Raw genomic sequence first — 21,696 nt, 5'->3', positions numbered from 1 at the left:
AGAACCCGAGAGAGAGGAAGAGAGAGGCTGGTGCCGGGATGAGGGGCAGCTGGGTTGGGGGGCAGCTGGGAACCTGGGGCATGAGGATGATGGGGCGGGGGGTAATTTGCATAGCGGGAGAATGGCTGGTGGGGATGGAGGGCCTGCAGAAGGCGGACGGGCAGTGGGAGAGATGTGGGGAAAGGATGAATGACAGAGGGGTGGCAGGGAATGCTAAGGAGGGAGGACGCTGCCTTGCACTTTGTCAGGCTATATGTCCATGTAGCCCAGCATTGTCAACTCGGACTGGCAGTGGCTCTCCAGATTCTCAGGCAAAGGCCTCTCCCGTTGCCAGCAACCAGTCTTCTTAAAACTGGCGAGGCCAGGGATTGAACCGGGGTCTTTCTGCACACCAAAGCACTGAGCTTTGCTCCCTCCTCAGAATGTTGGAAAGGGGTCCAGAAGACTGGAATCTCAAAAACAAAACAACCCCTCCCAAGTGTCTCTAACAGAGTATCTTTCCTCCCCTTAAAGACCCACACCCCCTGGGCAATGCAGCCTACACGCCGGGGCCGCATGTCCATAGCAGGACCAAGCGTTCTTAATCCCACCACCAACCCTCAAGACAACCTCACAAGCAGCCCCTCCATCTCCGGGGATCTCCGGCTGCTCCATACGATGTAGGTAACTAGGGGGGCAATGGGTGTGAATTAGGGGTGGAGGGGGAATTCAATTCGCATCGAAGGCAGAATCTATCAAACCCGCACTTTCTGAAATAATATGGAAACTGAAAGATGGCCTTCGAAATTCAGTTATCCTGATTTTGCAAATACTGTTTGCCAAAATGCATACATTAGGTTGAAGTGTGCGTAAAAATGAGTCTATTGGTGAAAACAACATTGAAATGAATTCTGTTAGGATAATCAGGTTGCAAAAAATGTGCACAGTAGTCAAATCTGCAGGAAAAAAATCGGTTTATTAAGAGAAATTTGCACTAAAATGCTGAAGAATTTTCCCGAGGAGAACCCCAGCAGAGATTTAAAATCACAAAATACGCAGCAAGGTAAAGCACAGAAAGATAGGCCTTTAAAATATGCCATTGTAAGTTCCAAAACTTCCCTCTTCTCTCAGCAGAGAAAAAAGACCACACGTTTGATAAATTAAAGATTGTTTACTTACAAACTCTCTAAAGGTCAGATTCATGTGCTTTTCTATTCAGCATTCAGCTGCACAGGCAGTAAAACCTGCCTTAGTCACAGTAGTGAAAGTTCTTAAATTATTGGTATAGGAACTCAAGAGAAGCTTATTAGAGCTATTCGCCTAAGCTGGAGCAACCAGCTTAGCCTCTTCACAAACCAAGTTCATCAGGTGGATTGGAGGGGAACAAAGGCTTGATTACAGAGTCCTTCCCAAGCCAAGGTGAGCTAAGCCTGGCAGGACAGCTTGCTTCGTGGTTTTAACCCCTTCGTGCATTAATTAGACTTAAATATATTGGTTATCTTACAAAATTGGCAGGCCTTTCCCTCCCTAGATGCTACATACCCCTGTCCCCTCAAAATTCACCCAGACCACCTGCATATTTCAAAATGCTGGTGATTACATGTACAGCCTTTCATGGCTGAGGTCTGGGATATCTCTAATGACTACCTTCTCCCCCCAAATGAACCTGCCCACACTTCTAGTGTTGACTCCAGTTTTTGGAGGCCTCTTGGGAAAGGCACTCTCTCTGAGTCCATCTCAGGAGATGCCAACATGGTGCCCTCCAGATGTGATAGACCTACAACTCCCTATCAGTCCCAGGCAAAGCGGCCAACAGCTGGGGATGATGGGAGTTGTAGTCCCACAACATCTGGAACACATGGCATTGGCTATCCCTGGTTCACCTGCTCACTGAAACACTCTAGTGGGCTCTTGTCAGGTTGCCCTCTGCTGGGGTGTGGGCTGTCTCCAGAAGCCCAGCTGGCCTCTGATGATGGTTTTGCTTTCACCATCTCCCACCGCAATCAGAAGCAAGATTAATGGTGACATGTGGCAGCCTTCTCTTCTGTGGCATCTAGAGCGGCACACACACTGTGCATTTAAAGCCTATATAAATCACATTCCTCCCACACCATCCAAAGAATTATGAGGACTGTAGTTTGTTAAGCATGCAGGGAATTATAGTTCTGTGACGGCAAATTACACTGCCCATAAATACTGAGGGTGGGTGGGTGAAGTGTGCTTTAAATATACTGTGTATGCAGCCTAGCCTGTGGAGCTTTCTTCCCTTGGATAATTGTATTAAAAAATAAAAAAATCTGTGGGCTTTTTATAAGCTGTCAAACCCTGATGTCTTCGTCAGTCCTTTGCCTTGATCAAGTCGCCTTCATCTGTTTTATTTGACGGGGCGGCTTTCGGCTGCACAGTGACTGCGTCATTTGATCTTGTTTCATTGTGGATCGTATGCTTTCATTATTTATAACTTCATTTGTTATACATGAAGGCCAATAGGTGAAAGATAAAGGCCTATAGCAGCCTTCCCCATCCTGGTGCCCTCTAATTATTTTAGACTACAATTCCTATCAACTGATGTGAGTTGTAGGTCAAAATCTCCAGAGGGCATTCAGGTTGGCCTATGGGCCTATATGAAGACCTATAGTTTTTTTGTTTATTGTTTAAAAGACAGCCTAGAAATTCTAATGCAAAAATGACTAACAGATAGACTAAATAAATAAATACAAATAATCTGGGCATATATTCCCTTCCCCAACAGAGATTGTGGAGATCAGCTTCTTTGCTGCCAGTTCAATAATGAAGGGACACGGGTTGCAGCAGGAATACGCACTGGTACCATTAAGGTCAGTCTCATGGGTTATTACGGTCCAGATAAAATATTGACGATGGCTGGATTTGGCCCTTGAGCTGCTGGCTCACCAACCTTGAACTATATTATGAGCTGCACTGCATTCTGTTTCCACTGCAAAAGACCGTGCTCCATAAAGATGTCCATCTTATAAACTGGGCTGGCTTTTGTCCCATTCACTAAAGGATGCAGAGCTGGTTCTAGGATTGGAGGTCCTTCAGACATGGCACCCTAAACTGGACACCCTCTCACACACAAACACAATCTAGAAGAGTCAGGACACGCAAAATGAGAATTCTCTTAGGCTACATTTGATCTTCTTAATAATCTTTGCAAAGCGGAGAGCCGAGTGCTCTCTGCTGGTCTTGGGGCCTTGCAGATGCCCAGTTCTGAAGCCAGCCCCGATGTGCTAGTCCACTCCCTGGGGTTCATACTCTGGGCTGAGCTCTACACAAATGATATCTCGCAGCTCATGCTGTGCAGAGATCTTGGAGTGCCATCTTCTGAAGACTCCGATTTTTGTTCCATGAGAATAGTTATTTTTAATGTGTGGTACACATAGAGATGAATGGGGACGCAGGTGGCGCTGTGGGTTAAACCACAGAGCCTAAGACTTGCCGATCAGAAGGTCGGCGGTTCGAATCCCCGCGACGGGGTGAGCTCCCATTGCTCGGTCCCTGCTCCTGCCCACCTAGCAGTTTGAAAGCACGTCAAAGTGCAAGTAGATAAATAGGTACCGCTCTGGCGGGAAGGTAAACGGCGTTTCCGTGCGCTGCTCTGGTTCGCCAGAAGCAGCTTAGTTATGCTGGCCACATGACCCAGAAGCTGTATGCCGGATCCCTCGGCCAATAAAGCGAGATGAGCGCCGCAACCCCAGAGTCGTCCATGACTGGACCTAATGGTCAGGGGTCCCTTTACCTTTACACATAGAAATGGGGAGGCAAATTGATTCGATTTACATGATCTTTTGCATGGTGTGTTCATGTGTTGTGTTCTGCCCACCTCTTTGCGTTCCTGACAGCCTCTTTCCCCTCCTCTGATTAAGGTTTTCTCTGTCAACGATGGGTCACTTCATCAAGTTCTTGCTGACAGCGAGACTGTAGCCCTTGGGTTACCTGTCACCTCCCTGCACTTTATGCCTCGTGGGCCTGCTCACAACGGGGATGTCTTGCTTGCCACCTGTGAGTAACACCTTTCCCTTGACCTTTGACCAGAGAGGAGGCAACCCTGGAATTTAGCCTTAATGACCCCCAGGACCAGGTGCATGACACATGTGCTATTGAACTGATGGCAGACAGTGACTGTCAGAGTGGTGTCAAATTCAAGATGTGTATCCATAGACAATTGCCAAAGACAACCAATACAGCCACATTTGACTTCAGATGTCAAAAAAAAGAGAGGGCTCCGGTAAAAAGGAATACTATTAAGCCCTCTTGTCACATACAGTACTTCCAACTAGGTTTTCTCCAAAATCTGGCAGCTTCCTCAATGGTGAATGTGGATTTCTGCAAGCTGATTCAAGTCAGAAAAATGTGTTCAGAATTCCGTTGTTCCTGCCTATGCCCCATGAAAATATTTGTCTCAGAAGCCTACCTTTCATGTCGTAATAAATCCTTTGGCCACTCACTCTCTTTGTCACAGATTCTGGTGGGAAAGTGAAACTGTGGCATGTTCCCTCCCGTACCTGCGTGAGAACCATAATGGAGGACCGCCAGACAATGATCGCCTCTTTCAACCCTTCTGGCTCCAAGTTCATCACAGGGGGAGCAGGACCCGGGATTTACATGTATGATGCTCAGACCTGGGCGAAAATCCAGACTTTTAGCCCAAGGTATGCTGGACGCGGGTGGCACTGTGGGTTAAACCACAGAGCCTAGGACTTGCCGATCAGAAGGTCGGCGGTTCGAATCCCCGACTGGACCTAATGGTCAGGAATCCCTTTACCTTTACCTTTATGCTGGTAGTAGGACACTGGGCAGTACTAATAGGGGGAATAGTACATGCAGTGCACTGGATTTAGTAGGGTGTGTGTTTTGGCTGGCTTTTGGTTTCCTAAGCAGCAACTCTTTTCTTCCTCCAGCTATTCCCCCACTGTGATGGATGGGCACACGTCCCGGGTCTATGCCCTGACCTTCTTCCCGGAAAACGATGAACGATTTATCTCTGGAGGATGGGATGACACAGTGCAGGTGATGGGGTCTGTGATGTGGGAAGTAGAAGGCTTGGGTGAGGTGAGGGGCAAAAATGAGTGTTGGTGGGGCTGAATTACTGGGGAATGTGCAATGTGAGTATTCAGGCCCAGCTCCAGAGGGGGTTGGGTCAAGTAATTGTTAAGGCCACAGGAAGCTCAAAGGCATCTGCTTGCATTCTCTGCACATACACCTCTTCCAGATTAGGGAGGCCCAAGTCTCCACCTCCAGCCCTGGCAAAAAAAATCCTGAAACTGGCACCATATTTTAGGGCACACTCTCAATTTGTTGGGGGCACAGCTCCAAATTCCAGCAGGACGTTAGCATCTCCCAGAATCCTTTGCAATGTGCAGGAGTTCTGCAGCAAATCAATGGCTCCCAAGTCCTGACTGTTTTCTTTGAAGGCCAGCACTGCGTTCTTTGAAGGCCAGTGTGAGATGGCCACCTCAGGCAGCAGGTGTTGCGGGGTTGGAAGGAAAATGTTTGGAGGACAGAGCTGTATTTGTCATTTGGTCTGCCCTGTGCCCTCTAAGCTAGCTGGCTGTCCCATTACCGGTGTGATTCAACCACTAGTCTAGTCAATATCTGTACATGGAAGGGGCGTCATGTTGTCCTTTTGCCTCCGGTGGCAGAATATCTTGGCTTGGCCATGCTGTAGGAAGGAAGTTTAGACGCCACTGGCCTTCCTCCCTTGCAGTGGAGACTGGTCCATTAGGGGAAATGGGACACTCTCTTACCAAGCTCCTGTACTTTTCTGTGCATAGCACGCCCCCATGTATAAGACACCCCCTATTTTGGGGGACTAAAAATACAGTGGTACCTCGGGTTACAGACGCTTCAGGTTACAGACTCCTCTAACCCAGAAATAGTACCTCGGGTTAAGAACTTTGCTTCAAGATGAGAACAGAAATCATGCAGCGGCAGCGTGGCGGCAGCAGGAGGCCCCATTAGCTAAAGTGGTGCTTCAGGTTAAGAACAGTTTCAGGTTAAGAACGGACCTCCGGAATGAATTAAGTTCTTAACCAGTGGTACCACTGTACAGAAAATGGGGGAGGAGAGCTCAGAGTTGTTGAGCTTTTTTTAGGGGAGGATTACCGAAAACCACGCACCCACCTGACCTACGCTAACACTCGTGCAACAGCCTCCTAATATCTGTCCCCTCAGCGGCAGAAACAATCAACAACCAATCGACACCGCCCCTTGCCGAGGCCACCAATAACACGCTGCTGACAATCTCCAGCTCGTGACATCAACCAATCCCACGTCCCCACTATGCACTATCCATGCATAAGACGACCCCCTATTTTAATCATATATATTTTTGTAAAAAAATAGTCTTATATATGGAAAAGTACGGTAATTCTGCCTTTAGGCAGCGCCCCACCTGTCAGCCTTCCTGCTTACAGCCAGCCCATTGGGTGACTCTGCCTGTCAACTGCCTCCTCCTCAGTCTCCGTGCTCAGCAAGGAAGAGGAGGATGGAGCAAAGCAAACAATAGTTGGCTCTGCCTGACATTAGCTCTGGCGCCACCTACTGTTGGACTCCCTGTCTTTTGCCCTATCAACGGACACCAGCAACCCCTGCTTCTCTGTCAGCTTAGGCAAAAGGGAAATGTTATCAGGCAGATGCTGGAGGGAGAACCCCACCTAACCTCAGTTCTCTGGCTTCTGTCCCCTCAGTTCTGGAGCATGCAGTCATCACATGCCTTACGGTACGCCTGCGCAGCCACCCCCTACTTCCCCCACTGCCCTTCCCCTTCTCACCCTCAATCTTCTCTCGCCCTCCCCACCCACCTTCCTGCTTTTTTTTTTTATCTCCTCAGCCTTTAATGATTCTTCCCCTCTCTTCTTGCTCTCGCCTCCTCCTCTGCACCCTTGCTCCACCTTTGCCACAGGCGCATCTCTGGGCCTCACGTCTGTGGTGATGCCGTCTCGATAGACAAAACCGGGACACATATCCTGACAGGCTCCTGGAGGAGGAACAATACCTTGCAGGTGAGAACTGGAGAAAGAGGTGCTTCGGAGGTGACTATATTTTTCCCTTTTTAAAAAAGGGGGTTTAACACAAATACTACTTTTTACTTCAACCAGATTTGGGAAGCTGAAACTGGCTCCAAGATCATGGACATCCCAGAAGACTTCCGGGGCCACTCGCAGGTTGAAGACCCTTTTTTGACCCCATTCCTCCCAACCCTTCCTTTGGGCTAAGCATCTTGTGTGTTCTCCAGGCCTGGCTCCTCATCACCCAAAGAGATCTGGTCATAAAATGTACTAGATTCCTGAGAGGGTCCCCTTTCCCATCTTCTAGTGAGGTGCTAGTGAGATGCTAGTCCTTCCTGGCAGTATGGCATGGTGGGACTCAAAATGTCCCCCTTTCTCCATTCTGTCCTTCTGCCTGATTCTCTTCTTCCTCCTTCCCCAGATTTATACCTGCCACTTCCTCGGTGTTGACCATATTGTAGCTGGTGGGAGCCGGAATAACTTATGTCGGCTCATTGACAGGAGAATCCTCATGGTATGGTGGCTTAGCTGGGGTCGCCTGTGGGAAACAGCTGTGGCTCAGGGCGGGAGCAGAGGCAGTGTGTGGTGAAGCCCTAAGTTCATTACCCTCTGGCGTCTCAAGATCAAGGAAACTGGCATTGTGGGTGATGGGAAAGGTCTATGCCTGAGATCTTGGAGAGCTGTTGCTAATCAGAGAAGACAGTACTGGGTTAGATGGTCAAATGGTGTAGCCCCATCAAAGATGGTCCAGAAGTTCTTAAACTGTAGTCTGTGGACCAGTGGTGGTCTGCAAGCTCCATCCAGCTGATTTGCTGAGAGTTTCTGGAACAACCAAAAGTATCTGTATTTGGACCTGCACTTGTTGTTTTTTCTGACATGAAAATTGAGGCCCTTTTGATTGACCAGGATTAATCAAACAGGTCAACAAGACACTGATTTAATGCCTGTGGTTTTTTAATAATATAATCATCAATATAATGTTGGTGATGTTGGCACTGAAGCAAGCAAAAATAAGTGTCCCACTGAGGTTTTCAGCCATTTTCAGGTGGTCTACTGAGGGTAAGGTTACCAGACTTTCCGGTGACAGTCCCCGGATTTACAAATCAGTCCCCATACAAAATCCATTGAAGTTGAAAAGTGTCCCCAGATTCATTGAAAAAAATATGGTAACCTTAACTTAGGGGGCAGTGTTTTGAGACTCACCAATGGAGGGTACATTTCTGAATACAAGTTTGAGAACCTGCAAGTTGTAAGCATTTGCCTGGCCTCTATTGGAAACAGGAGGCTGGTCTAGATGCTCCTATGTTCTCAGGTTGCATGACTCAGTGATAGTTGGTTTTTAGAAAGGAGATGGAAAGGGTTGGTGGGATGCAGGAGGAAGAAATCTGGGGAGTACAGCCTTCTGCCTTCTCTGATGTGTTGTCTTCTCTTGCTTTGCTGCCAGAGCACAGGGGTACTGAATGACCTGCCTGGAGGTGTCTACAGTACTCATGTCAGCCCCCGTGGGGTCCTAGCTGCTACTTCCAACAATTATTTGTACCTTGCACAGACTCCACAGAGACCTTGAGCCCTCCCCTTTCAGATGGCTCAGCTTGAAACTTTCACTACAGAATTATGTCACCAACACCTTCCCATCATGCTGTGCTTCAAATGATTGTTGAAACCTTCCCATCATGCTCTGCTGTTTAAGGACATGCTGACACACCCGGCTATCCTCTGATAGTTATCCTCTGATAATTCTTTGCACTTGTGGACAAACAAAATCATGGTCTGCCACTGGAGACTGGATGTGGCCATCCCAGCATGCTCTGCTTGCACCAGCAGCTTCTCATCATGATCTTCTGCTGGTGATGAACGCCCACCATGCTTGTAACCTTCTCATCATGCGTTGCTTCTATGGATGCCTTCCTGGTTTGATCCAATGCCAAGCTCACCATGATGACGTCAGCAGTTTCGTCTTCCATGGAGCATGTACTAGCAACTACTCTTTGCTCCTAGGGAATTATGACCAACCTCATCATTTCCCAAGACTGCAGTTAGTTTCCCATCATCCTCTGCAGCAGCTGTGACTAATCCCATCATCCTCTGCTGCTGAGGGCCTGTGGTCTCGTTGACTGCTGCTGTCATGCAGTTCATGGGCTTGTTCCCAGAACTCTCTGGGGCTTAAAACATTTCCCATAATCCTGTATTGTAAAGAATCATGACAACCTAACAAAAGAAGCCAATCACTCTTTGGGACCATAACCACCTTCCCAACAGACGCAGAGATGGGTAGCCCTTCGTGTTTCTGCATTGATTTGACATCCCTGCTCAGGGGTTAAAAATGAAAGTACATTTCTTTCTCTCTCTCTCTCTCTCTTTTCCCCACATCCCAGTTTGGCTACCCTAAAACACTGCCTTGGTGCCAAATTAAACCATCATGGCTGGGTCTCTGTGTGTGTCCAGGACTCCTGGGTTCTTTGGGAGAAGAATGGGATCTGGGCCATACAGGAGTGGGGTAGATGGGGGTTAAGACTGCTGAGTTCTCTGAAAGAGGCCAAGATTTCACCCACAAAATTATTTTCCCTAATGGTGTATGTGAAGATATAATAAAGAAGGTAGTGCCTCTGGGCATGTGCAGAGTGCATTTCCCTCACCACTTACTAAAAACAGCTCTCCACCATAGCTTTGGGATCTCATGGAAGATCTCCCAGGCCACAGGAGGTTCCTTAGAGGATCTTAGAAATCCAGTGGCTGAAATTTTCCTCCCACAAAACACAAGGCAGAACTGCAAACACAGCCTCGGTTTATTCTGTGAAGAACAGTTTTCAGCTTGTTGCAGCTCATGTTCAGGGCCTCTCTCAGGGGCCTGGGGTGCTGCAGCAGAAATTAGATTCAGTTCACATTTAAAGACGAAGTTAACAAATTTGCCCTTTCCAAAACAATATGCAAATTGAAAGCCAGCCATCCTTGGACATTGGTGCTTCTCCAAATTTTGCAATGCAGTTTTCCATCCAAGTAACATGTACAAGAATGCATATATTAGGGCAAAGTGTACATACAAATGCAGGTGTTAGTGAAAAGCAACATTACAATAAGGGAAATTGCTTTGCAGGAAAATGTGTCTATTGGGGGAAATGACGTGTATCAAGTGAAATTCTCACTAAAACGCTGATTAAGTTTCACAAGGACTGTGCCATGCACAGATCATAAATTGGTGTGGAAATGAGAAGACCTGAAATTATGATTGAGAAGAAACCAAAACCAACGGATTAGAGTCCATCCTTAGATGCTAGAGACAGCAGAAAGGTCTTTCAAACAGGAGTCTGTTCCCAGGCAAGTTGATAGAGGGCATCAGCTGCAGCCACCATCCTGTCTCGGTATTCAAGTGCTATGTGGTTATCTTCTGGGACTCCTCTGAAACCGTGAGCCAGAGCCCAGCAGCAGGCAGCAATCACCCCTGTAGAGTCACTATCCCCTGTGGGTGAGCAGGAAAACACACACACACCGAGAAAACAAGTTTGGTTAGAGCCTGGTGTTTATAACACCAAGGTTGCAGGTTTGATCCCCATTTGGGACAGCTGCATTCCTGCACTGCAGAGGGGTTGGGCTAGATGATCCTCAGGGTCCCTTCCAGCTCTACAATTCTATGAAATGCAGCCAGTTTTAGGGTGGGCCAGGGACGCAGGTGGCGCTGTGGTCTAAACCACAGAGCCTAGGGCTTGCCGATCAGAAGGTCGGCGGTTCGAATCCCCGTGATGGGGTGAGCTCCCGTTGCTCTGTCCCAGCTCCTGCCAGCCTAGCAGTTCAAAAGCACGTCAAAGTGCAAGTAGATAAATAGGTACCGCTCCGGTGGGAAGGTAAACGACGTTTCCATGCACTGCTCTGGTTCGCCAGAAGTGGCTTAGTCATGCTGGCCACATGACCTGGAAGCTGTCCGAGGACAAACGCCGGCTCCCCCAGCCTATAGAGCGAGATGAGCACGCAGCCCCAGAGTCGTCCGCGACTGGACCTAGTGGTCAGGAGTACCTTTACCTTTACTTTTAGGGTGGGCCACTTTTACAGTGGGGGAGGGGAAGGATTTGCCTCCTTTCGACTCACCCCCGTGGAACATGGAACGGCTACAGAGCTCCTCCCAGTTCTCCCCTGCGCCCAGCAAGGCGTCGTATGCAATCATGGGGGCATCGTGACCGCTCCGTCCGGCCCACCCGTCCAGGCTGAAGGTTTTGTAGATGACGTCACGCTCAGCGGGACTGTAGGCAGCAGGAAACAGACAAGGGCCCTGACCCGTAGCCAGGCCCCGTTCAGAGAGGTACCTAAATGGTTAGAGAGCAGAAGTGAAAAAGCCAAGAATCCAAGATCTCCTTGAGAGCCAATGAGGGCACAATGTACAGTGAAATAAACAGAATGACCTCTGCACCACAATGACTCTCTTTACTCTGACCTACCTGATAAACATTACTATTAGAACCAAGATATCGTTTTTGCCTTCACAGTGAGGTTCTCCCCCCCCCCCCGAATTCAGCTTTGAATTTTGCTGTTTGCGTGTTTTAAAAATCAAACTCAATCTTAAGTTCTGTTTGAAAGTAATGTTGAATTGTTGTCTTGTCAAAACTTTCAAATTTTGTTAAAAGCTCCTTTTTCCAATTTGGTACATAAAGAGAGTAGGAACACGGTAGGGTGTGTGTGTGTTAAAATGATAATAGAGAATCACATTTTGACAAGGAGATTTAAGTTTTTCCTTCAAGATACCATTTGCTGGGTTGCCTCCAACTTACTCAGAGTTGACCCACTGAAATTACTGGACTTAAACTAGTCAGGTCTATTAATTTCAATGGGTCTACTTTGATTATGACTTGGTTGGATACAACCAATTATCTTCCTCTGCCCCACCCCCACCCCCAAAAATCCACTTTATATTCACAAAGCTGTGAGGTAGGCTAGGTTTAGGTAGTTGTTGGCCCAATTCACTCAGAGGTTGCTGGCTGAGCAGGGATTTGAACCCAGGTCTCCTTGATCCTAATCCAGCACTCTAACCTTACATTGCACCAGTTCCCCATTCACCACAGAATCTGGCTGTTCATTTATTCATTTTACAAAAGCAAGTTTCTAGACATCCTGATAAAAGGTGCACACTGGAAAAAAGAGGGGGAAAGCTTTCAACTGCATTATCCTAAAAAATAAAATAGCCACACCCTCCAGTTACTCAGGTCCCCCTTTGCCGTACCAGAGCACACCCAAAGGACTTACCACTCCCATTTCTCCTGGAAATAAGCCCAGGCCCCCACATTGGAGTCACTCTCAGCTGCAGCAGTCTGAATGTACTCTAAAGCAAGGGGCAGGGTCCTGAGCAATCCAGCTCCCCAGCGCTCAAGGGGGAGGCCCTGCACTGCATAAGAAGTGAACAGAGCAGAGGCCAGAGCTCCCAGATAGCCTACAACAGAGGAAGAGGATAGGTGGAAGTCAGGATCCCTCAAGGAATTTTATCCTCACTGCAGCTCCAAGAAGTAGATTAGGCTGAGCTACAGAGACTTGCCCAAGGACCACCCAGTAGACTTTATGGCTTAGCAGGGAGCTCAACTTTTAAAAAGTACTTACTGGTTCAATACAAATATGCCTTCTTTCTTCCCTGGCTGGGGAAATATTTCTGCATCCCACCCCCCACCCCCGTTTAGTTCAGTTTGAAGGTAAAGCTGGCTTTGAAGAGGGCCTATTGCACAGCACCTGTGACATCACCATCCCACGATTTCCCCCAGAGCAGTTTGGCAACAGTTTTGAAAATGTTTGCCAATTATTTGCTAAGGTGAGAGGTACAGGTTTTAAATGTACATATACATAGACTTAGAGAATCTACTTTAATTTCTGAAAAACAAGCAACGACAGATTGCCATCCTGCAGTATTAAGGGAAAGACAAAGCATTTTTGCTTGCTTGATGGTGGTGTGTTATCTGGTAGTACATAAAGTGCAAAAAAAGTGAAGGACCCAGGATGACCTGTGTTAAAATGTCACCTCTGCCGTCACCCTCAAGATACTTAGGCTGGGTCTACACATGCAGCAGAATGAAGCAGTAGAATTGATGACATCGCTTCAGAATGCAAATGGGGGGGGGGGCACTTTCTGAACACTCCTCTGTATTAAAAACTCCTTGCAAACAGATCATGGATAACCATACTCTGGCTCTTTGCTTACTGTACTAGGCTTCAATTTTCAGGAAAATTTCAATGCAAGGGGTGTTCAAACAGGATCCTCCACCTGCAGCCTGAAGTTCCTATTCTACCACCTCAGGGCTTTGCCCATCTGTATGGGTAGACCGGCAGCCCCAAGACCCACACTGACCACTACTCCAAACACCCACACACCCACAGCTTTCAAGTCATGGAGAAAGCTCTTCTGCCCATCTCAGCATTGTCCCTTTTATGTACCATTGCCGGGAAAGGCACTCTGATACAGGACGACTACCGCACATACTCAGTTACCTGTGGGGTGATGGTGTGTCATTCTTCCACTTTCTATGCTGACTTGGACCAAAGTGCTCAGGTCTGAAAGGCGAGGATACCTGGGAGAGATGGCGGCTGGGGGTCATGCTGGAGTCCGACTTTGGCCCTCAGCTTTTCCGCTTGGCCCCAGCTTTGTCCTTTCTTACATGTGTCCCCCCACCACGGCACACCATGTTACCTGAGCCCAATGCACATGGATCTCATGGCGGCACCACAACCTGTGGCACCGGGGTTGAAGGGAATGCGATATCCGTTTGGCTCCCCTGGACGCAACTGAGATGTTCCTGCAGGCGGGAGGAAAATGAGAGACATGAGAAGATGTGTACGGGCCAAACTGCTTGTGCTCTTGAGCTGTATGGAGGCTGCCCTGGGCATTTCGTTTATTTCACAGAATACAACTGCAGAGGCTGCCGTCTAAAGTGGAAGAAACATATAGGGTGGAAAGAAAATAGGCCTCCTGACCTTACACTGCGGTTTTTCCTAAAAATGGCCTTCTGTCCTAAGCTCCTCTCTCCTTCCCTTTCCCCCCTTTTGTAGTTTTTCTGCAAAATATCACTACTGTTCTATCTGCTTTACCCCATAGAGGGTTGGTGCCCTGGAAACTCACAGGAGGTGGAGCTGCAGGGAATGACAAATGAAGCCAACTAATTTGAGTTTTACCCCAATCATCTTTCCTGCTGAGTACTATAAGAACAACACTGACAGTGTTTTCACAAGAACAACTTAAGGCACAGTGAAGGTGTCCCACCCCCACCCCCCACACTTCAAAGCTCTTTGCCTATTCACATCAGCACCACTTCCTTAGTGTCGGATTAGTTTCCGTCTGTGTAAGGAGCAGGCATATATTTGTTTTCGAAGAGGATTATATTGCTGTAACTTGCACAGAGGAGTGCCGTCGGAAGTTACCCAGAATGCTCGTGGGCCCAGGCCGTGCCTTGAAGACTAATGGGTTTGTGTGACATACATAAGCTTCGATAGACTAAAAGCCCATTACATCGGATGTATGACGTGTTGGCCTCATTGTGGTAGCTGCAGATTTTGGGTAGGGAAGGAGAAAATGGAGCACAAAGGGGCTCAAAGGTCACGTAAAGCAAGTATGTGCCGTTTTTAGAATATTGAACATAGAATCTAACATGTGCTATGAAGAGGTTATGCATTTTGCCTTGGGGCAAATGCTAAGGCTGCAATCCTCTGCATGCTTACCCAGTGGGAAATGAATGTTTATTGCAAATAAACATACACAGGATTGCAAAGGGAGATGACCAACGTCTCCCTGAATGAGACCCATTCCTGGCTTTCCCTCACTGTCAGATGTCTTGTAGCTTTTTACAGGTGCACAGTACCTTACCTTGAAGAGATGTCAGGAAAAGCACAAATTGGCCAACAATTTGTTATAAACTGTTCAAAACGAGCCTCACAAGCTACCCAACTGCCTGGCAAACTGTGTGCAATACACGAGGCTCCCAAGTTTTTGCATGAGATCGCCACTCTCCCTCGACTGATACATGGATGCGGGCGTGGCCCATTTATCACAACAGCCTCGCGATGTAGGGCTAAGCTGGCTTCCTGACTGAAACTCCAGCCGCGCCCTCCCGAGCCGCAAATTCCACCTTTTGCCAGCACGTGACTCCATGGCTACCAGCTGACCCTAATGAACTAGGCATTGTGCGATGCACCTTTATTCATTTCAATCGAATGCATCGACGCAGCTACCTGCATTTTTGGACTCTTCTTGATGAGATTCTCCTGCATTACGGTAGCAAGCAAACTTAACTGCAAAACTTCATGTAAGGGAGCGACATGTTAGTTTCAGGGACCTTTGAGTGGCGCGAATATTACGTTTATTACGCCATGCCCCGTGCGCACGCATCCCCCACCCTCTTGTGCCATTACAAGTATTAGGAAAATAGGGCACTCTTGCAAAAAGCAAGCGGGGGTGGGGCAGGGGCGCGAGGTGTGGGCACTGGGAAGGGGGCGGGCACGGTTATTGTTTTGCGAGGTGGGGGATCAGTTGCTTACAAGCCTTCCATGCTGGGGGCTGCTGAGCTTCTCTCGTCCCTTCCAGGCTGGTTCTTGCAACAGGCCCCTGGCCGTCCCCTTCCCCCTCCGGAGGCTGCTGCTGCCTCAGCGCTTTCCAAGCGAAGCGACACCCAGGTTGTAGCCCAGCCAGAGTCCAGTGGGAGGCTCTTAAAGCGAAAGCCCCTCGGCGTGTATTTTCCGCGTGCCTCTCCTGGCGAAGGAGCGGGTGGGTCAGACTTGTGCCTTTAACCCGGAGTTGCATTTCCCCAGAGCTTAATTCGCTTTTTTTGTGTGTGTTTTTTCTCTCAGTGCAACGGGCTGTGTAATTGAAAAATACAAGAGCGCCTCTTGACCATAAGCAGTGCTTTTTACTGAGTACTAGCCAGGACTAGCGCACCATGGGAGTAGCCAGGATTTGGGGGGGGGGGCAGAACCTCAGATTTGTATTGATTTAGAGGGTGCAGCTCCCCCCCTTGCCCCCGCCCATGTAGCGCACTTACAGAATGCGGGACTGACATAACGCTAGAACATATCAAATGAATTTGACCACATGTCCATGAAGTCCAAAACTTGGGTCTTTATCAATGGTCAGCCACAACACACTCGAAAGCTCAAAAGCAGGATTCATAATACCGGGAGGTTTCTGTTGTGCTCAGATCCTGACTGCAGATCCCAACCACTGTGAGAAAAGGTCTGTGCTAGGTGGGCCACTGGCCTTGATCTAACAGCTGTTTTTATGTTCTTAAATAACTTCTCTAATGTTTTCCAAAAGGAGTAATGCATGCTGTCCACGTAGGTCATTGCCAGATTTATAGGTGAAGATGAAGTGTTTATTCTATTTGAGTCAGCTCTTGATAGTTGAGCAGACCTAGAAACAACACCCACCCCACCCCCATCATACCATTTTGGGGTTGGATTCAGTCACATCCCAGCAAATCCAGGGTATATAGTTACAGTGGATTGGGAGGTCTTGTGCAAGAAACCCACTTCTACAAAAGTTTGGGCTTTTTACCATAAGGAAAGCGATTACTGCTGAGCAAATGCATTGGAAAGTGTGAGGTGACACTTGCTTTGAGGCAATGTCATTCAGTCTCCCCTCAAATAAATCAGGATGACTGGTCAACAAACCAGGCACTCCTCAAGGCTGGCACCCTCAACAGTTCCCTGCTGTTGCCTCCTGTTTAATCCAACTCTGTCTCCACCCCACCTGATTCCAGGCCCTGGTGCACTCAGAAATAGTCAATTCAGCCCCACCCCTCCACTGCCATTCAGTACATGCAGTGCCCTTCAACACAGTATTAATTCTGAAGCTGGTTTAATGGTCATAACATCCCCCCCCCCGGGAATCCTAGGAATTAAGATATTGCAGGAATGATTTGTCAAGAGACTCTAAGCCCTGTCACAGAGCTACAGTTTCCACATTTACTTGGATAACACGGGAAGTTTAAGCTAAATGGGTTTGAAGCCTATTTTGATTTGCAGCAGTTCAGAAATGCAATCAGCGTGAGGGCTCTGGCATGGACGGAGAGGCAACTTCAGAACTACATTTTGCGGCACTCTTGCTGGTCACGAGCTCCTGGAGTTTGGCCTCGAGTTGCTTCACAGCTTCCTCAATTTGACCCAGCTTGCTCAGGATATCTGAACGGCTGAGACACGGGGATGAAAAGGAATCTTCCAGATCTTCCTCAGGGTCTGCAGGGAATTAGTATCGGCATCCAACACACAGTAGGGTTAGAAATGAATGAATGAAACACAGAAATCAAAACTGAGACATTTGTGATGGACCCATCAATATCTTCTGTACTTCTTCCACGTTTAAATACAGTCCATACAAATTCCAAAAACTGAAATTGCTACGCAGAATTACAAGGCACTGTAGTAATGTTTAGGCATTGGGCAAGTCTTTTTCCACCTCTATTTGATATGGCTTTGTTCATAGCTACCTGCCTAGTCGCCTAGGGTGAGTAAGGCACACCACCTGCAGGCAAATCAAGGCAGGAGTTACTTGTAAATTAGAAGAGAGCAAAAGCTTTTCTTTTCTGGTGCAAAATGTATGCCTTTAATGTACCCCAAATTATTAACATCATGTAGGGAGCAGGGGGAAGACAGGTGAGTGTCTTTTTGTTGATATCTAAGATTTATAGATGGTAGCTAGGCTCACTTGATTTTTAAAATGTGACTATAAGCCCAATTAAACTGGAAATAAAATGAACCAATGTAGAAGGTAAAGGCTGCATTTTGGAAGTCTCCAGAGGAAAACAAGCCTTTCTCTTTCATAGGATGTTTGAAAGGGGAATGTGTTCAAAAGAGAGGGGGGCTAGGAATAGATATTTACTGAAGGGGGGATTCAGAGAGAGAGAGAGAGAGAGAGAGAGCAGTGAAGAATGGGGGGGATGGGTTTCTAGGATAGCTACACAATTCTGTGTCAACCTGTGGCTATTTGCTATTGATTTGCAAATTATTTAAATTGGAACTGATGGGTGCGGTTTTGTTTGCTTATCTGCTGATATTGTGTAGAATTATCTTGTGCTGTGTGTGAAAGGGATTCTTCAGTTACTATACTCTGAATATAGGGTGGCACATTGACTTTCGTTGCATATTTAGACAATAATTGCCTTGAATCCAGTAATGTAGAAAATAAAACTTTAAAAATGGAGGGGGGGGAGATAAAAATATATATATTCTTGCCTGCCCCAATAAAGAATGCTGCATGATACTGGGGCGTATTCTGAGGCAGCCAGACCTTAAAAGTATTCCTGCTGGTGCTTGGTTGCGTGTGCACACACACACACACACACACACACACGCCACACCATCCACTTCTCTTACCTGCAACTTGCAAAGTCACTTCCCGGATGCGCACTTCTGGCGTATATGTGACGTAGCACCTGTAGTTTCCAGAGTTTCCAGTGCCAACCCGGGAGATGAGCAAGGACGCGTTGCCATTCTCCAGCTCTTCCCGGCTCAGGCTAACGCCTTCCCCGGAGGTGGTCACCACATCGTCAAATTCCGCCAGCTGCCTGCCCCGGTGGAACCAGAGGATTGAGAGTCGGCTGAGGTCCACGGTAGGCTCGTCCACAGTAAAGATGCAATTCAGCAAGACATCATCTCCAACCGCAGCTTTCACCAGAGAGGGCTCGGCCTGCACTTGCAGCTTCCCGGCTGGGTCAAGCAACACAGAACAGACACATAAGAAGAGCTCTCCTCTTCTGCTTAGGAGTCAGGTCTCACAATCAGCTGCCATTTGGCAAGTGCTGAGAAATCAATGAATATGCAGGCATGTGTGAATTGGCCTTAGGGTGGCAGGCAGCGCATCCTACTTTATCATTGCGTTTGGGTTGCTGCCTGCTTAACTGAGAAAATACAACCACTGGACACCTGATAGCTCAGCTGGTTAGAGCAAGGTGCTGATGACACCAAGGTTGCAGCTGCACATTCCTGCATTCCAGGGGGTTGGACTAGATGGCCCTTGGGGTCCCTTTTCAGCTCTACAATTCCGTCTTCCATGTGACAGGGGCCTTGAAATGGACGATCTACACAGGTCACAGTCTTCCCCAGGATGTTGGGATGGATTGCCTTTTTGTTTCAATTATAGTGACTGTGTCTGTATTTACATCCAAACATACAAATTAGCACATGCAGATTTTACACATATCTTTTTTTAAAAAAGTTATGTGTTTCCTCTTTATCAGTGATGCCTATGTGGCCCTAAATATAATTATTGGGGAAATCTAAGGACCATCTTAAACGGCATCAAACTGAGAAGCCATACAGCCAAAGATCATCCAGTGATCGGTCTTCCATGGGCCATCTTGCCTAAATAGCTCAGTAAGTGAGCAGATCTCTTACTTGTAGACTGCCCTGGGTTAAGTTCCATGCATCTGTACCTAAAAGCTTACCAGCCAAGGGATTGGGAGGTCTCGTGCAACAAACCTGCTTCCCCAAAAGGTCAGACTTCTTGCGATAAGGAAAGTGACAAGGAAAGGCATTGAAAGTGTTGGATTGCACTTGCTTCAGTGCAAGGCCATCTAAACTCTCAAACAAATCAGGACAAATGAGCCGGTCATCTGGAAAGACCTTGAGTCACCCCAATGGTGCTGATTAGAAATAGATTCAGGGCAAGCAAAAGTTCTTTATGAAACACACAGTTTACTTGATTCCACCTTAAAGACGGGCTCAATGGCTGCCAAATTACAGTGGTACCTTGGGTTAAGTACTTAATTCGTTCCGCAGGTCTGTACTTAACCTGAAACTGTTCTTAACCTGAAGCACCACTTTAGCTAATGGGGCCTCCCACTGCCTCTGCGCTGCCTGAGCACGATTTCTGTTTTCATCCTGAAGCAAAGTTCTTAACCTGAAGCACTATTTCTGGGTTAGCGGAGTCTGTAACCTGAAGCGTATGTAACCTGAAGCGTATATAACCCGAGGTACCACTGTATATTGATAATTGCCTAGCAGCAAAAACTGCCCAAGGGAACAGATTGCAAAAGATTGCCATATATTGATGTAAAAACAAATATAAAAATACCGTACTGGGGAAATGGAATCCCCATGTTCAAAGGTAATGTACCTGTGTTAAAGTACTGAAAGGCTGGGAGCAAACCTTGCTTGTGAGCTTGCAGAGGCACCAGGCTGCTCCCCAGATGACTGACAGTAGTTAAAAACAATGTGTCTGTTGGTTCACAAGCAAGTCACAAAGACAACACTGTCCATCCCCTGCACTCTGCTCCCTTCTGCACAGCAGAACACTTCATGCCAAGTGCCATCCCCTACAACCACTATAAGTGGTTGCACATTGCCACTATAAGTGGTTGCACATTGCTTTCCAGAATAATGGATAATTGTGAATAATACTGCTATATTAAGACTGACTTCCTTGGGAAGTGGTGGGCACTCCTTGGCTGGAGTCCAGAGGACCATCTGCCAGGGGTGCTGCAGTCTGGAGATGGATAACCCATGGCCCTGCAGATGTTCTTGGACTCCCATCAGCCCCAGCCAACACGGCCAATGGTCAGAGATGATGGGAGTGTAGTCCAGCCACATCTGGAGGGCCACTGGTACCACCAGCAACCTTTCAGTAGTGCTATCCTGCATTGAGCAGGTGGCTAAACTAGATCTTGGTCTCTCAAGTCTCTTAACTCTTAAGATGCCTTTGCTGCCCACCTCCTTCAATTTCAACGCAGGCAACTCACCGGCTTTTCCAAGGAAGCAGGAGGAGGTGAGGAGGATCAATGTGAAGAAGCCCATCCCTGCAAGCAATGACTGTTCTTCTGGAGATTGTGGAAGTCCCTTACAGCACAGCAAAACACAGCCAAGGGGGAACGGCTTACGTGCCTGCTTCCGTTATCAGCAGAGACAGCAGACTGTAAGGGCACCTCAACACTCTCTGGCACCCCAAGATAACGGGGTGTTTGTGCTTGCCTGGCACTGCCCCTGTGATCTCAACCCTGTCTATCTCTGTTGTTGTCCCTACCGAGTATTCCTGTGGTTATTATGCAAGAAATATCTGGCCTATCTTGAATGCCGGTGGTGACTTGGGTGTGGAATAAAAATGGCATTTGCCTCGGGCAGATAGTCGATTCAAGAACCTGGCTGCAGGGCATCACCCTCTGCCCCAAATGTCTCGCGCCAAGAGGCTTGTGCTTACAAAACATATGGAAGATAAGATTAAGAGCGGCAGTGGCTGTGACTTGTTCCATCCATCAGTGTATGCCAACTCCTCGTAAACAGAAGAGGTTCCCCCAACCACCGTTCCACTTAGAGGCGAACGGAGCTGGGCAGGTTTGGGTATTATATGACTTTTGTTCACAAAATGAGCAGCAATAACTTCAGGACTCTGTGAATCCAAGGAAAAGCAAAAAGTAAAATAATCCAGTAGCCTGCATCCCTATCATCCTCTACTGTGTTGCACAGAGGACAGGCAAGTGTTTCTCTGGAGCCATAAATTTTGTTTACACTATATTCTGATAAGCTTTTGGCCTCCTTTAATTTCCGTCTCCTTGTGGATCTGTTTGATCGGCTTGATTTAATGCTAATTTTTTATTTTTAGAATGACTTGTTACCAGTGCTTTTTTTCCTTAAAAAGATGTTTGGGGCTACTGTCATTTTCCTACTCATACTGCCCCTCAATGAGGTCAAACTTAGATTCACAAAATATTAGGGGTATGTGTACCCCCAGATAAAAAGCACT

At 47.5% G+C, this 21,696-nt stretch overlaps 3 protein-coding genes across 3 annotated transcripts; 1 reads left to right on the top strand and 2 right to left on the bottom strand.

Moving 5' to 3' along the window:
* Positions 1-11: 11 nt before the first annotated feature.
* LOC310691830 (protein tipD-like) lies at positions 12-9,440 on the top strand. Its single transcript, XM_083472020.1, has 11 exons — positions 12-30; positions 514-659; positions 2,732-2,816; positions 3,867-4,002; positions 4,463-4,652; positions 4,902-5,010; positions 6,690-6,721; positions 6,905-7,004; positions 7,101-7,166; positions 7,432-7,524; positions 8,455-9,440. Exons 2-11 carry the CDS (start codon positions 532-534, stop codon positions 8,575-8,577), a joined length of 1,062 nt encoding a protein of 353 aa, XP_083328146.1. The 5' UTR covers positions 12-30; positions 514-531; the 3' UTR covers positions 8,578-9,440.
* Positions 9,441-9,778: 338 nt separating this feature from the next.
* On the bottom strand, positions 9,779-14,410 carry LOC310691851 (ADP-ribosylhydrolase ARH1-like). The gene is made up of 6 exons (XM_083472068.1): positions 14,394-14,410; positions 13,666-13,771; positions 13,467-13,546; positions 12,240-12,423; positions 11,091-11,305; positions 9,779-10,467 (listed from the first exon to the last, which is right to left on the bottom strand). The coding sequence occupies exons 2-6, from the start codon at positions 13,689-13,691 to the stop codon at positions 10,304-10,306; spliced, it is 669 nt and encodes a 222-aa protein (XP_083328194.1). The 5' UTR covers positions 13,692-13,771; positions 14,394-14,410; the 3' UTR covers positions 9,779-10,303.
* Positions 14,411-16,804: 2,394 nt separating this feature from the next.
* LOC310691855 (CD276 antigen-like) lies at positions 16,805-21,240 on the bottom strand. The gene is made up of 3 exons (XM_083472076.1): positions 20,699-21,240; positions 18,336-18,668; positions 16,805-17,198 (listed from the first exon to the last, which is right to left on the bottom strand). Exons 1-3 carry the CDS (start codon positions 20,751-20,753, stop codon positions 17,005-17,007), a joined length of 582 nt encoding a protein of 193 aa, XP_083328202.1. The 5' UTR covers positions 20,754-21,240; the 3' UTR covers positions 16,805-17,004.
* Between the last annotated feature and the right edge of the window lie 456 nt (positions 21,241-21,696).

The sequence above is a fragment of the Podarcis liolepis genome (assembly GCF_965112155.1).
Source record: "Podarcis liolepis genome assembly, chromosome: 13".
Classification (NCBI taxonomy): domain Eukaryota; kingdom Metazoa; phylum Chordata; class Lepidosauria; order Squamata; family Lacertidae; genus Podarcis; species Podarcis liolepis.
The sequence above is the reverse complement of the archived record's forward strand: the minus strand, read 5'-3'. Positions and strand labels throughout refer to the sequence as shown.

What these genes read in the sequence shown, in the direction of transcription:
- LOC310691830 (XM_083472020.1), top strand. Translation starts at nt 532, where the DNA reads ATGCAGCCTACACGCCGGGGCCGCATGTCCATAGCAGGACCAAGCGTT. An exon ending in TACGCACTGGTACCATTAAG is followed by an intron (nt 2,817 to 3,866) that starts GTCAGTCTCATG and finishes CCTCTGATTAAG; the next exon opens with GTTTTCTCTGTCAACGATGG. An exon ending in GATGGGATGACACAGTGCAG is followed by an intron (nt 5,011 to 6,689) that starts GTGATGGGGTCT and finishes CTGTCCCCTCAG; the next exon opens with TTCTGGAGCATGCAGTCATC.
- LOC310691851 (XM_083472068.1), bottom strand. Translation starts at nt 13,691, where the DNA reads ATGAGATCCATGTGCATTGGGCTCAG. An exon ending in TTCCAGGAGAAATGGGAGTG is followed by an intron (nt 11,306 to 12,239) that starts GTAAGTCCTTTG and finishes CTAACCATTTAG; the next exon opens with GTACCTCTCTGAACGGGGCC. An exon ending in CCGTTCCATGTTCCACGGGG is followed by an intron (nt 10,468 to 11,090) that starts GTGAGTCGAAAG and finishes GCTCACCCACAG; the next exon opens with GGGATAGTGACTCTACAGGG.
- LOC310691855 (XM_083472076.1), bottom strand. Translation starts at nt 20,753, where the DNA reads ATGGGCTTCTTCACATTGATCCTCCTCACCTCCTCCTGCTTCCTTGGA. An exon ending in CTGCTTCCTTGGAAAAGCCG is followed by an intron (nt 18,669 to 20,698) that starts GTGAGTTGCCTG and finishes TGCTTGACCCAG; the next exon opens with CCGGGAAGCTGCAAGTGCAG. An exon ending in AGTGACTTTGCAAGTTGCAG is followed by an intron (nt 17,199 to 18,335) that starts GTAAGAGAAGTG and finishes AATTCCCTGCAG; the next exon opens with ACCCTGAGGAAGATCTGGAA.